This window comes from Corvus moneduloides, chromosome 10, assembly GCF_009650955.1.
Source record: "Corvus moneduloides isolate bCorMon1 chromosome 10, bCorMon1.pri, whole genome shotgun sequence".
Taxonomy (NCBI): Eukaryota; Metazoa; Chordata; class Aves; order Passeriformes; family Corvidae; genus Corvus; species Corvus moneduloides.
Genome location: NC_045485.1, coordinates 10,239,311 through 10,253,399, shown reverse-complemented (window position 1 = coordinate 10,253,399; position 14,089 = coordinate 10,239,311). Strand labels below are relative to the sequence as shown.

Below are 14,089 nucleotides of genomic sequence, written 5' to 3'. Positions count from 1 at the left end.
AGGGTACGTCTGCCGAGTCACAGCCCGTTGTGCCCTGAGCCGCTGCTCCGGGGCAGCCGCGCTGAAACAACCCCGCTGCTCGCTCAGCCTCGCGTCTGGCCGGCTCTCGGCTCCCGAGGCCCTGCCTGGGCCACACCAATCGCCGCCGCGTTACCATTACAGAACGTTTGTCACCAAGCATGGGTGACAGCCATCCACCGCTGACAGCCAGCGCACACGCCAGCTCGGACCAGCAGAGCACTGGCTGCCGACGCCGCTAAAACGCTTCCGAGGGCACCACTAGCTGACCCTTCCTGAAACTGACTCTCAGAGAACCTAGGAGCAGCTGCTGCTTCGTGGTGTAACTCAACCTTCCAATTCCATACAGGAAAATACAATGAAAGATGCTAGTGTATATCTATCTATCTATCTGTCTATCTATCTATCTATCTATCTAGATATAGATATATATCAGGTATTTTTTTAAAGAGAAGAAAGTAGCCTCAGAGCTTTCCCTGTATTTGGATTTATGGTTACGGTGTTTTGGAGGTCAGAAGGTGTAGCAGTTCCAGAAGCACTGAAGCATATATTGATCCAAGGCTTGCAACTTGCTAATTCAGCTCTTCACAAATGTCAACAGTACTGTTTTAAAGAGGCTAGTGGTTAGAAATATGATCTCCTACCAAATAAAAGTTGTCTAACATTGAGAATGATACAGTAGTATCATTAAGATATATGATCTTACATCTGGCCTCCTTGAAACACAAGCTGTGCCCTGAGCACATCTTACCAGGCAATCCTCATCGTTCTGCATGTAGAGTCCTCAAATTTACCTCCTCTTTAACATTTTATAAACTATCAAGAGGATTTCATCTTTAAAATAAAAACAATCAAACAAGAAAATCCCAAAGCAATTACAGTCTAAAAACTGGTTCTTCAAGCATACTAGAAATACGATCCATCTTCTGTGATTCCCCATATATAATTTTATGTTGAGATCAGTTATGCGACTGTTTTTACTCCATTGAATAAATGACTGTTGTTAATAAATTCAGTGGTCACAGGCAGCTCACTTGAGTTGTCCTGAGTCACAGGAAATCCTCCAGAAGAACATCAGTGGGGAGTTCTAGTGAATTATCACATTATGAATTACCATTAGTGGGTCATGACTGCCCATGCCCCTTGTCTTCTGTCCCATCTCAAAAAGAATTGCATCAGGCTGTATCACTTCCCCTCTGAGGATGTTCTTTCCATTTTTTGCTTTGTGTACAGGTCCTTGCACAAGTAATTTCCATTGACAGTTTGCAGATTTTTCTGCAGATATCCTTGATTTTCAGATCTGTGATTTAAAAGGCCATCCTTAACAATGTTGCATACAACACAGTTTTTGTGGTTTGTCTTCCTTATTTTCATGCTGAACCCTTGATAATAATTTTAGGTGTGCCTTTTTCTTTCTGCTGCTCACAGTCTGATTATACCAAGCACTCACTCTCCACATCCCACCTCACCATGGGATGGGGAGGAGAATCAAGAAAGAAAATAAAATAGAACTTGTGTTGAGGTCAGAATGGTTTGATAATTGAAACAAAGTATTATTATTATTATCTGTAATAAACAGGAGAAGGAGAGGAGATAAAACCCAAGTAAGACAAGTGATGACAGCACAATTGCTCACCCCCTGCTGACCAATGCCAGGCTGGTCCCTGATCCACCATCAGCCTCCTCTTTCCAGGTAATTTCCCCAGTTCATATACTGGGCAGGACGTTCTGTGGTGTGGAATTGCCCTTTGGCCAGTTCAGGGCACGTGTCCCAGCCATACTTCCTCCCAGCTTTCTGTGCATCTTCTCACTGGCAGACCATGGGACACTGAAAAGTCCTCGTCTTAGAGTAAACACTACTGAGCAACAACCTAAACATCAGCATGTTAGCAGTATAAACTATCAGTTAGCAATATAAATTCTCATACTGAATCCAGAACAGCCCTGAACCACCTGGTAAGAAAAAAAACCCCAGCTCATCACAGCATCCTGTGCAGGAATATATCTAGGAAGAAAGCTGGCATGCAGAGACCCAGCTTGGGTAATTTACACTCAAGTACTAAACTTGGAGTGTAGTCCAGGTCAGAGCGAGTGTCTTTCTGAGGACAAACTCTACCCACTGTGTTTTAATCAGGTAACTTTTTTTTTGGTATGCACGGGTAGTGGACAGGATCATTAGCACTGGAAAGGAAAAAAAAAAAGCCAATATGGAAAAGGATCTTTTATTTAGTCAAAATATTTTTATTTGGCTATATTTAGCAGAATACAGCCCCCACTGTTTGCTCATTATTCCCAATTTCTCATGCGTCCATTCTTTCAGTACAATATATTAACAGCTTGCACCTCATCAGCACTTTCCAGTTAAGGCTCCCAAAGCATTCACAGACATCAGTTAACTAATCCTCACAACAGCTGTTAGCAGTAGGGAAGTAAAATGATCTGCAGCTGCAGTGAGAAGTTAACATCAACTTTTTTCAAGCTTTTCTTTGATTTCCAGTGTCTAGCTTGTATTATGCCAGGCTTGACGAACATGTGTCCTTGCAGTTGTATTTCATGCTTTTGAAAGAAAGACTCAGTTTGAGCACTCAAAATCTAAAGCTATTTATCAACATCTTTCTTTCGTAACTTGTTGAAGGCCACACAAAAAGTGAGCATCGGAATCCAAAACTGGGGACAAGGCATAACTTCCAGTTATATGCTATACCATGAGACATAACTCTCTGTAACTTACCTTTGGACTTTAAAGCCACAATCCATTCCCTTCTCCTTACATATTATCCTCTACTGGACACATTTCCAGCAGACTTCAGCCTCAGGTACTCACATTTGCATTTTACTAGCAAGTTTTACATGAGACTCTCCACAGTCATCGATTCTATATTGTATGCAATGCCTTTGGATGACTGCAATGAGCTTTAATGAAAAAAAAAAAACACTAGCACCCCAACAACCTCCCAAGCAACAGGTGTGGTCTTCATCTTTGAGTATTTAAAGCAAACTTCAGAGTTTATGGAAAAATCTAGTATGTGATTGTTTTAAGGAAAACAACCTCAACCCCAGGCTCGATTCAAATGAAACACTAAGTATTAACTTGACATGAATACCTTCTTATCAGTAGTGCATCTGCAAAGAGATTCTTCATAAAATCCTGTAAATTCACAATTATACCTTGCAAACAGAAGTACTATGACTGTTCAAGCAAACAATAATTTTAAAATAGCCATTCAGTTCATGTAAATGGTATCTTCACGTTAGCTTCATCGTAAGATACTGGCATGGAACACAGACAAAACCTTTTCTTAGTTAGGTTAACACTGAAAATTCAAACAGTCAGACAAACACAATGCAAGTATTTTAACAGAAACAATATAAAATTTCACTGGCTTAAAAAAACATCTAAATGAGAAATCCTGGTTATTTCACTGAATTGCTAGACCCTACATTTAAAATGGTGCATTTACAGAACTATTCAGATGAATTAGGCTTCTTTTGTAACACTAAATACTGGAATTCTGATAAGATTGTGCAAGTATTAAAAAATATTAACATTTTAACTGTCAATATTACAATTTTAAATAGCCTTGCAAGTGCAATGTTATAAATATTAAAAAAAACCTCAGAGCTACAATTTTATATGATTTATATGAGCAAATGAAAGTGCTTTTCAAGTATTTATGTTCATTTACAGTTGGATTCTCTTGTATAAGTCAGTGCTTAGATGGTACAATTTAAATATCAGTCTTTTAAAAATTCTGGATGCATACATTTATCTGGATGGAATAAATGGTTTCATTTGCAGATATGCATGCTAAATATTTAAATACAGAATAAAATTTGTGATAAATATTTAAATATGAAATATTGTAAAATGGAAATATAGATTTTGTTAGGAATCACATCCTGATGGGTGCGATAACCTGATAATGCCATGGGAGCCCTTCAGCCATACAGTAATTGTTAATTCTAACAAAATCCCAAATTATATGGTAAATAGTTTTCCTTCAGGAGAGACAAAAGCATGTGATCATAATAGAGGCCCAATACTGTCAACTTTGAAGAACTCAAAGATAGCATGATCTGTGTCAAAAGCAATGGAATCTAACGAAAACTTTCCGACACTTTCAATTAGTCAGCCCTTAGCCACAGTCACTCTGGAGCACACAGCTAGTGCCTGTCACCAGTCCTGCCTGCCCAGTGCTTGGTGTCATTCCCTCTCTGGCCAGTCAAGCACCATTAGCACCGCAGTGATGTAAGAAACATTGTATTCCTGTTTGCCAGCCAGAGGAACGGTGAGGTACATGGGGAGATACTTGTATTAGACAAGAAAACCAAACCAAAACAACTCTCAGTGAATCACCATATAGTTAAAAGTGCACTGAAAATATTGGCTATTGAACCCTATCTGTCATAAATATCAGATTGTCATCTTAAATGATATCCACTTGGAACACTGAACATATGTAAGCTGATACAGGAGCGTTTAGTTTGTCCTGCCGTTTGAAAAGCACATGACACAAGGCAGCATTAACATCTTTCACTAGAGATCTGGTGATGCTGTAGTTTCATGGTGAAGATGCAGCTCAGAAATGACAAGGTTCAGCAGAAGCTCCTGCAGATGCCATTACAAGCTTTCTCCAACAAAGTGCTTTGTCATTTGCCAAAGACAAAAGTCAAACTGTTGCCCTACCTCACCACAGTGCTGCATTGGCAATTTATAATTGTCTTTCCAGATGCAGCTGGACTTTAATAAATTATAGCTCTTTAGAGTTAGACAATTCTTTGTAATGAAAGCAGAGTTTCATGTTCTGTGAAGAGTGGCCACTGTTTAGATTGGTCTCTTCATGCAGACCTGACAACGACTGATGATATTTTCTAGTTGTCCTGCTTTCAAAGTCTGTGACACAGGTCTCCTAAAAGAAAAAACCCAAACATTCAATTTTTTTCTTTAAAAACCAGGGAGAGACAATGAGACTTTGGATATGGAATTACTGACAACAACCTTGAAATCCTTGGCTCATTGAAAACATCTGTGTGCTACAGAATAATCCTGAACCTAACAAAGAGGGGTGTCTAACCTCAGGGGAATTACAAAGGAATCCCCCCACAAGTTTTGCAGTTTACCTGAACATTCTTCTTGGATTTAATGATGCCAACCAGAAGCTGTAGGAATTTGTGTAGTAGTTGCATGTCCCCCTGCCATGGCACTCTATGAATGGGACGGCCCGAAATTCTTCCAGACAAGATCCAGGAGATGCCAATGCTTGGCCAGAAGCTTCTGAGCCAGCACTTGTGTACTGTAACCACCAAAACATTTTTATGAGAACTTGTCTGTCAGCTTTTAGCAAACTGCAGACAAAAAAACCACCTCTTTCTAAAACATACCGTATGTTCTGTGGTATATCTTGCACTAAACAAAATGAATGCAGATTCATTTGATAAAATTTATAATGAAGCACAGAAGCCTTCTGAAAATTCAAGCTGTTATGGCATTTCTTAAGTCCCTGCAAAGGCCTTTTTCAGGTTCATGAAATGCATGAAACTAACTAGTACAAAGACTAGAAAGCTAGCTTCTGTCCAGCCAAGGACAACAGTAACTACATTACAAATAAACCAAATTGGTGGGTGTGTGTTTTTATATTTTTTGTTGCATTGATTGCTTCTCCAAACACAAAAAGCAGAAAAGTAATTTTCCTTCTCTGACGTTGGTAAATGCTTGTAGAAGTAGCTCTTAAATAATTCACAACAGTATAAAATTGGCTAGAAAATACTATCTAACTTTGCTGATGCTGGAAACATGCAAGTTGTTTCAACCAAGTGCTAAATAAATTCTTTCATTCTTTTCCAAGTTTATTACTATAACTTGGGGCCAAATTGCAGAAGAAACAAGAATTTCACACTAGACCTAAAAGGACTTTAAATTATGCAAAAAAAGAGGGATTTAAAATTCTTTTACCTTCAGTCGCTGGCATCCCTATGACATCCCACAAACATGGGTAACAAAGATTAAATGCTACATCCCCTCTACTATAAATACACTGTTATTCCCATAAGCAGTTCTCAATTTGCAGTTACATTATGAATTTTATTCACTCATATCTAATTATAGCATCAAAATTGCTGAGGCAGTCTTTCGTAGACAGTGTTCTGCATTTATTTTGATTTTAACTCCCTGTGCAGTTCCGCCCCAAGATCTGATTTTTAAAAGAACTTGCTGGCATGGAAGTTGGTCACTTATTTCTACGTTTTTGTGTTCAGGATCAGTTTAACCACTTCACTCCCCAGATCTGTTTCCTAGATCTTAGCATAACATGTGAAAGTGAATGCATGCAGTTATTTTTGTCAGACTAAAATCCTTTAGTACTTCTCTCATCTTTTCTGCTTTTCCTTCTGCTGCCTATTTTTGTGAACAGATCAAAATAGTTGTTCCTATGCTTTTGGAATTGAATAAGAAATAATAGAATTATTTTCTACTTCTTGGCAGAGGCAAAAAAAAAATTAACACTTCTTAAGAAACAAATGAGCTATGAACAGCTGAAAACACCAATGAAAATGAGAGGACATAAAATTAATAATTCAAGTTGTTATATCCTTACCATAACAAAAGAAAAACCCTTCCAGAGAGACATCCAGCCATCTGGACATGCAGGAACTACAGTTGTTTGGCTGTGAACTGCTATTACCATTGCAGCTCCTTCACAGACGACACACCTGTGAAGGAAAGCACATACACTCAGTGCAGACATGAGGGAAAACATGAAAGCAGAACAAGCTTCTACCTTCTAGGATGGTAGCTACCTCATGGCAGGGCTTGCTATAAATGCTACTACTCACACAGGTTTCTGTGTTTAATGAGGAGATAAGTAAATTGAAGGTAACCCACATACCTTATTTTGAAATTCCTTTGCAATCTCTACTAGCAACACCAGACAAAAACTGTTTTAAGATGGGAATAATTCCAGAACATCTGAGGTTCTGAATTCTGCCTTTAATGAAGTAACAAGCAAAATTTTACCTTTTTCATGTGCTCACTACTTTATGTTGTTCTGGTTTAGATCAAAGTTCTGTACTTCTCTACCTTCATTTGCTAAGATTAGAAAAAGTAATCTTTATTTCCTAAAAGAGGAAACTGAAGCTGAGCTACTGGATTGCAACAACTGGGTAGGGCAGGACAGAAGATAAGAGTACAAAGCCTGCCTTCCCATCTTGGATTTTGCTGCTCTAGGTCTTTCATGCTTTTAGAATTTTTCTCTTAAGTTGCTCTTCATACTTCTCAGCTGTTCTAAGCAACTAGAGAGGGCCACACTTGCACAAGGGTGTTTAATAGCTGAGAACCTTCAGCCCAGATTACAATGTTCTTTACCAACTACAGTAAATATATCATCCGGAATTGAAACCAGAACTTGATTTGTGCTGTATTCTAAATAACAAAGCTGTCTTTATTTAATTTTAGTCTGTCTCTGATATACACAGTGATAGGGTCTTTAAAAAAAAAAAAAATCCCTGCCATCAGCAGGACTGTTTGCCATTTTCTTATGTTGGCTCTGCAGCAATAGGTCCTGTGGTGGGGACCCTACCTTTATTCCAACTTTTCTTGAGAGTATCACTGAATATTTGACATACTTAGGTGAGTAAACCAGGCTGTTGAAGTCAGTGCTTGTACTGGCTGAGATGGGCAGGTCTTTGCCTCAGATTTGCCACTCAAAACAATTTATGATGCCTCTGTGGTTCCAGGGCAGAAGAGCTAAAATTCCAATCTTCTTACCTGCTTATGTGGGGCTCTAATGCCCTGCCAGAAATGGGTGCCATGTCTGGTGTCATTACCACTGCAGTGGACAGCCAGTATGAGTAGTCATTGCGAGAAGCAAAGCTACAAACATCATTGGTGCTACAGAACAAGAATGGCATGGTGCTGAATCTCTGCAAGCAGCTACCAGCTGTTCCTAGAAGACAAAAGAGGAGGGGTTTGTGACAGATAGATTATATTTAGTGCAGTGACCAGAAGAGACACATGATGGCACCCAACCTACTATAGTAAGAATTAAAACAGTTGGTAACTGTAAGAAGTGTCTGTACAGTAAAATTATCTGAAAGCAAAATGCTTCTGGTTTATCCAAAAATATCTATATAATAAACAAGGGGTAAGAACAAAGTCTGTTAAAATAATACAATCTTCTTGAATGGTATCAGTCCTTGACACAGGGTCAGGGATTCAGCTGCTTAAACAAAAGCTTCCGGTGACATTGTTCACACCCTAAGGCATCCCATCTAGGCTCCAAAACCCACAAGATTCTCCTTAACATCCTGTGGTACTACTGTCAGCCCTGTGCAAATGTTGTGAAGGTTTATACTAGACATCTATCCATAAGTAACTGAATTCCTCCTCAAAAACTCTAAGAATATCACCAAGGGAGTATAGGAGTGCAGGAAAGAAAGGTGCCTTTTAAATCATGACTCCTGATTTGACTCCAGGCCACTCTGGAGATGGATGGTTGAAACCCATGTTTATCTCAGACACTTACTCTAAATTTGGTTTCATGACAACTTAGCACTACTGGACTCTAAGAAAACAATCTGAAATTTTTTACCAATACAGTACCAAGATCTTGTCCATGTGCTCGTTCATTTCCTTGTACGAAAAGCAGAGAGTAGCCAACATAGATCTGGGATGTCCCATGTGGGCACGAAGGAATCTTTGTTGTCTGACTGTGCCGGGTAAAGATAAACCCTCTTCTTGTTGGGCCAGCAGCGATAGTACCTGGTGATCCAGGTAACCCCTGCAAACCTGGAAAGCCAATCAGTCCAGGTTGTCCTGGGGAGGTGAAATAAATATGTGTGGAAATATTATAATTTTGTTTGAATTTTCATTTCTTTTAAATTAGTGAAACTGCTTGAAAACTAACAAAAAAATTACCAGTAAGAAGATACAACTTAAAAATTGGTATTATTTGTTGCAGATACAGGAACTCCTTCAGACCTAGCTCAGGTAACTTTACACTGCATAGCTTCATGGAATAGTGAGGTATTTTAAAGAAACATGGCCATTTTTACCAACAAAAACTTAAAGTAAAAACATTTTGTGGTGCCTAAATAAAAATATTTAGCTCTATTTTGATGTAATGAAAAGGCACCCTGGTACCTAGAGATTTCAGGTGACTAAACAGAAGTGAATAATAGCAGAAGAGCACAGTCAAGGCATATTTCTGTAAATTATTATTTCATATGTGAATATGCATCTGTCAAAAGCTAAGAATGTGCTTACAGGGGTCCCTAAAGCTACTGTAAATGTTACAGAATCTTAGTATGTGGGAGAGGAAGGATTTACAGAAATCAGCAGTACAGTTTATCTGTAAATTGAGTAGTACCAGTCAAACAAAGATGTCCACTTTCCTGTACCTCTTTGTCCTGGAAATCCCCTGTCTCCTTTTGGACCAGGCAGTCCTGGATGACCTGGATGACCAAAACTTCCTGGTAGACCTTTTACTCCTTTAGGTCCTAAATTGCAATCAACAAAAAAACCAGAAACTTACAGCAGTAGTTATTCTAGATTTTATTAACTGTTAAAAAATAAAGTTAAAATCCCCACATAAATCTAGCTGTGTTAGAACAAAAGCCTGAACTTACTTAGTTTTCAGACTAAGTTTTCAGACTTTCAAATGCCTTCTAGCAAGCCTTCCCTGCTGAGGAGCTCCCTTCCTGGGGTGCAAAGCTGTGGTACTGGAAAGGGTGGCCAGATACCCACTGCATATTCACCTCATCCTACCTGCTCCTTCCTTCCCCATTTCTCACAGCTGTGGCAGGCTTCACTACTGGTGCCAATGGAGAAGAAGCCAGCCTCTCCTTTCCTTCCCACCCTCAGACTAGGACAGATACAATCCTACTGGAGCACATCTACAGTACTTCGATTACAGGTGGTAATTCCCTCCCCCCAACAAATGACGAACACCTTGAGCATGGTTCTGGTTATATGAAAATGGGGAATGTTTTCATCCACTATGTTGCTAAGGCTTATTTGGAGGGATGTACTCACTCACTGCAAGGGTGGAGGGCAGGTGGAATGGGACAGGTTATAAATATTAGGGCGTTAACAAGGTACAAAGAGCTATTTTTAAATACAGTGAGGTTTTTTTAAAGATGTGCCAATTTTCTACGCAGAAGTTTTCCCACCAAACCAAAATGTTCTACTAAGCAGCACACACAGACATGCATAGAGGTAAAAATAAAAATCACCTCGTAGTCCAGGAATCCCTTGAATTCCTTGATCACCTGGTGTTCCTGGGGTTCCTGGCAGTCCTGGAGGACCCTTGCTTCCTGGGATGGAGTATATTTTCCCAGAGACTCCAGGTGGGCCTAGCAGCAAAATTATAATGAAGATCTATTGCTTTGCATTAAAAGAAAGAAAACAAGCTACAAAACAAAACAAACAAATCAGCCTAAGTCAGCCGGTATTGGAAGGAGAAAGGTTGCTTACCATGCTGGCCCTTTGGTCCCCTTGGCCCTTCTGCACCTTGTGGTCCTGGGGGTCCTTGATTACCCTTTTCTCCTAAAAGAGAAGATTGAAGACATATCTGTCTGGTTTAAAATGTCAAAACAACTGTCAAAGTTTCAGAGGCTTATTGAAGAGTCCTGCACAATCCATGCAAAGTTCCCAACGGGTAACATAGCCTATAGACTCATTTCAAATGTGAAAGGGGGTTTCTGCACCTCTGCTGCAACTATACAATTTATAGGTTGAATGCACTCAATTTATAAGATGATACTGTCATGCCTGTCTATATAAAGGTTGGTGCATAAACCTAGTTTAAATTCTCAGCTTTAGACTATGTCCTTTCTATCTTACATGTTTTTGTCACTGGATTTTGCGCCTTTAAGTGCTGCCTTCAAGTGTAGTTCAGCTCCCTTTAACCCTACTGTCAGTTATGCCAAAGGCTTTAAGAGAGTTGTAGAGTTTTTGATGAGACATTTGATAAGCGATTCTTTTCACTGTGCAAAATATGAGGTTATATTCAGACTATGCTCCACAGTTCTGCTTGAAACAAAAAACTTAATTAAAAAGTATTTTTAATATTACCTCAGGAGATTTGACGTACGTGAAATGAGAGTTTGTTGTTTAAGGAAGTAAGATTACTGTCTGTGTGGTGACTTTGCCAATAACAAATTTAAAATGCACAATAGTCAGCATGGATCACAAACAGGTAGGTTGAACAAGTAATGAAATTCTGTGTCACTGTAAATCGTGCAATTGAAAAATGAGAATACAGGAGTAATACAGGCCTATTTTATTTAAACCATATTTAAATCACTAGAAAATCATCTAAATTAAAAGGATTTGTAGCCAGCTACGGATTCAACTAACCCGCAGGAATATGAAATTAATGAAGCCAATATATTTAACAGTTCATCTGCTGATAAACTGTAAATTAGATTATAATTGGGACTATTCTTACAGTAAACAGAGGACCCAGTGCTGTAATTATGATTAAACACTCTTGAGTTCTGTAGCTAAGAGGTTGTCGAAAAGCCACATTTTCTAGCAGTGGTGGGGTATTTCCAATTAGCAGACTCAGTGCCAAAGTCCTTACACACCTTGTCACTCACTAAAGACAAAACTGTTCTGAATTTGTCTGAAGTGGAGGTTGTTGATGTGTCAGCCCTTCCTCACTTAAATGTCAGTTTGGACACACCCAGAGCATGTACCTCAGTGAAAACTCTCTTAGTGAATGCTTTCATTTAGACCTGATCTTCATGGCAAAACCTTGTGTCTCTAGAACCCCTCATACACAAATACTATTATAACTCAACAAGTAAAAGATTGTATTTGGCACATAGGAGTGTACATGATAAATTTATGAATACCTTTTACACCTGGGAATCCAAGAAATCCAGGGTGCCCTCTAGCACCAGGATAGCCTGATCGACCTTCTATTCCCTGCAAATCAGAAAACATCAGTAATAAACAGGAGCAGCATCTCCACACTATGAAACACATTTTATTTTTTTCAGAATATTCAAAGCTTTATGTTCACAGAATATGCTGCAACTAGAATTATCTGCTCTACTTTCAAGCATGTTAGAAATAGTCATATTATTGTTCATATTATCCTGTAATACAGAACAGCCAAGGAAATGACATACCAGGAATTAAAAAAACCAATTCTTATTGATCCACTTAAGTCCATAAAACCTGTTTCTCATATCCATTTTGGTATTTCCTCTATTACAAGGTGTTTTTGTGAAAATGGTGGGGAGGGGATGCTTGTCTGGGTTTGTTGTTTGTTTTGAGATTTTGGAGGGTTTTTTAATGTGTATTATTTTCATGGTAAGAGCTGATTATCAAAGCAGTAAGAAGCAATATTCCTTTCACTGACTTTGGGACCAGGAGGGCCAACGTCACCAGCTGGGCCCCTTGGCCCTGGTATGCCATCTGCCCCTCTGACACCTTTGCTTCCTTTCACGCTGAGAGTGGAAAGACCAGGAAGGCCCGGAAAACCAGGAGCACCTATACAGAAACATCAGAGTTAGTAAAGACTGCTTTTCACATAGATTACACACAGCTCAGTGCAACGTTCAGTGGCTCCATAATGATACTCATGTTTACTACCGCAGTGATTCCCAAGGAAATACACACACTTTTAAAAAAAAAAATCAATGAATTTTTCTTAGCCTGCTAATTTAATCTGAGATCAGAATTTACAGTAGTCTTTAACACTATAGGTTTTTGAATATCCTCCAGTTGTAGCTAAGCCTGGAATCACAGCATCATTTACGTTGGAAAAGACCTTTAATATCATCAAGTCCAACTGTAAACCTAACACTGCCACGTCCTCCACTAAACCATGTCCCGAAGTGCCACTCAAGCTATCTCAGTTAAAGATGGATCTCAGCTGCCCCACAGACCACATGGGAAGAAAGCAAAATAATGCAGTCCAGTGGACTGGAAAGCTTAGACTTATTTTTATTTAAATGCCACTGCAGAGATCATGTTGTTTGCAATGGTAATATTGCATTAACTGCTAAAGGACCTGTTTAAATATGAAACTCTCTTGGCGGAATACCCCTTTCAACCTTGAATTCTGGATATCAGTATATCATTTCAGATAAATAAGGAGTTCTAAAAACACACCTGGTCTTCCATGTGCACCAGGAATACCTCTGTTCCCTTTCTGGCCAGTGATTGCCATGCCTGTGGCACCTTGAAATCCAGGTAACCCCACTAAGCCAGGAGGTCCAACAGGTCCTTGATCTCCCTGATGACCTTTCACACCTGGAGGCCCAGGAAAACCAGGCAGTCCCATGTCCCCTTTGATTCCTGCAAAGTGTGAATATTACATGTAGGGAAGGCTGTCAAGACAGTAAGGTGATGTAATGACTCAGAATATGCGTTTCCTATACCACAAAGGTGGAATTCAGCCCTTGTTTTTAGTACAGAGAAGTCCTCAAAGCCACCTTGCTACCCTAAAGCAAAATAGTTGTGAGAAGACAGGACTCACTGCAAGGTACACAGCACTTTTTTAAATTAAAAAAACCCACACAAATAAAAAACCTCCACTCCACTTCAAAGATTGTTCATCCCAAGAAATAAACTTGTGAGAAGGATAAACAGACTATAGAAGGGAATATTTATTGATGCATAAGTAAAAGAAGTGCTTCTTTCTTCATCAGAACTAACAAATCCTTTTAAACTAAATCCCAGCTGGAAGCATCAATATGAATGAAACAAAATGAGAGACTATTCCAAAAGGATATTGTTGTGAAGTTGATCTTAGAGTGCTTTATTTTACTTTTTAAAAGTAAAGCAAGTCAATGGATTTCTACCAGCACCAGAAATACAATGTAAAACCTCAAAAGTTGAAAGAGTCCCTTCTGTTTATCAATATAAAAGGGAAGATGAACAAAATTAAAATGCAACCACTGCAGCTTTTTAAAAGTATGCTTAGTATTCAGCAAGATCTTGTTTTCATAAGAGCTCTAAGCTCTAAGAGCATAAGACTAACATACTCTGTTAGTCAAATTATGTATTACCATAAAATTTCAAAAGCTCTAAAATGTGTATGTCACCTTCACAAGACCACAG

At 39.0% G+C, this 14,089-nt stretch overlaps 1 protein-coding gene across 3 annotated transcripts in view; it reads right to left on the bottom strand.

The window, feature by feature from the left end:
* Positions 1-2,238: 2,238 nt before the first annotated feature.
* Positions 2,239-14,089, bottom strand: part of COL4A3 (collagen type IV alpha 3 chain) — a 56,160-nt gene continuing 44,309 nt past the window's right edge. For 2 of the 3 annotated variants that reach the window (XM_032119538.1, XM_032119539.1), the window contains 11 exons: positions 13,139-13,324; positions 12,384-12,514; positions 11,872-11,944; positions 10,487-10,558; positions 10,246-10,365; positions 9,412-9,510; positions 8,615-8,827; positions 7,781-7,958; positions 6,612-6,726; positions 5,140-5,312; positions 2,239-4,928 (listed from right to left, as the gene is read on the bottom strand). In XM_032119538.1, the coding sequence (XP_031975429.1) occupies positions 4,844-4,928; positions 5,140-5,312; positions 6,612-6,726; positions 7,781-7,958; positions 8,615-8,827; positions 9,412-9,510; positions 10,246-10,365; positions 10,487-10,558; positions 11,872-11,944; positions 12,384-12,514; positions 13,139-13,324 (1,445 nt within the window). In that variant the 3' untranslated portion in view covers positions 2,239-4,843. Of the gene's footprint in view, positions 4,929-5,139; positions 5,313-6,611; positions 6,727-7,780; positions 7,959-8,603; positions 8,828-9,411; positions 9,511-10,245; positions 10,366-10,486; positions 10,559-11,871; positions 11,945-12,383; positions 12,515-13,138; positions 13,325-14,089 lie in introns of those variants that run through there. The other variant, XR_004242089.1, reaches the window with a different exon arrangement.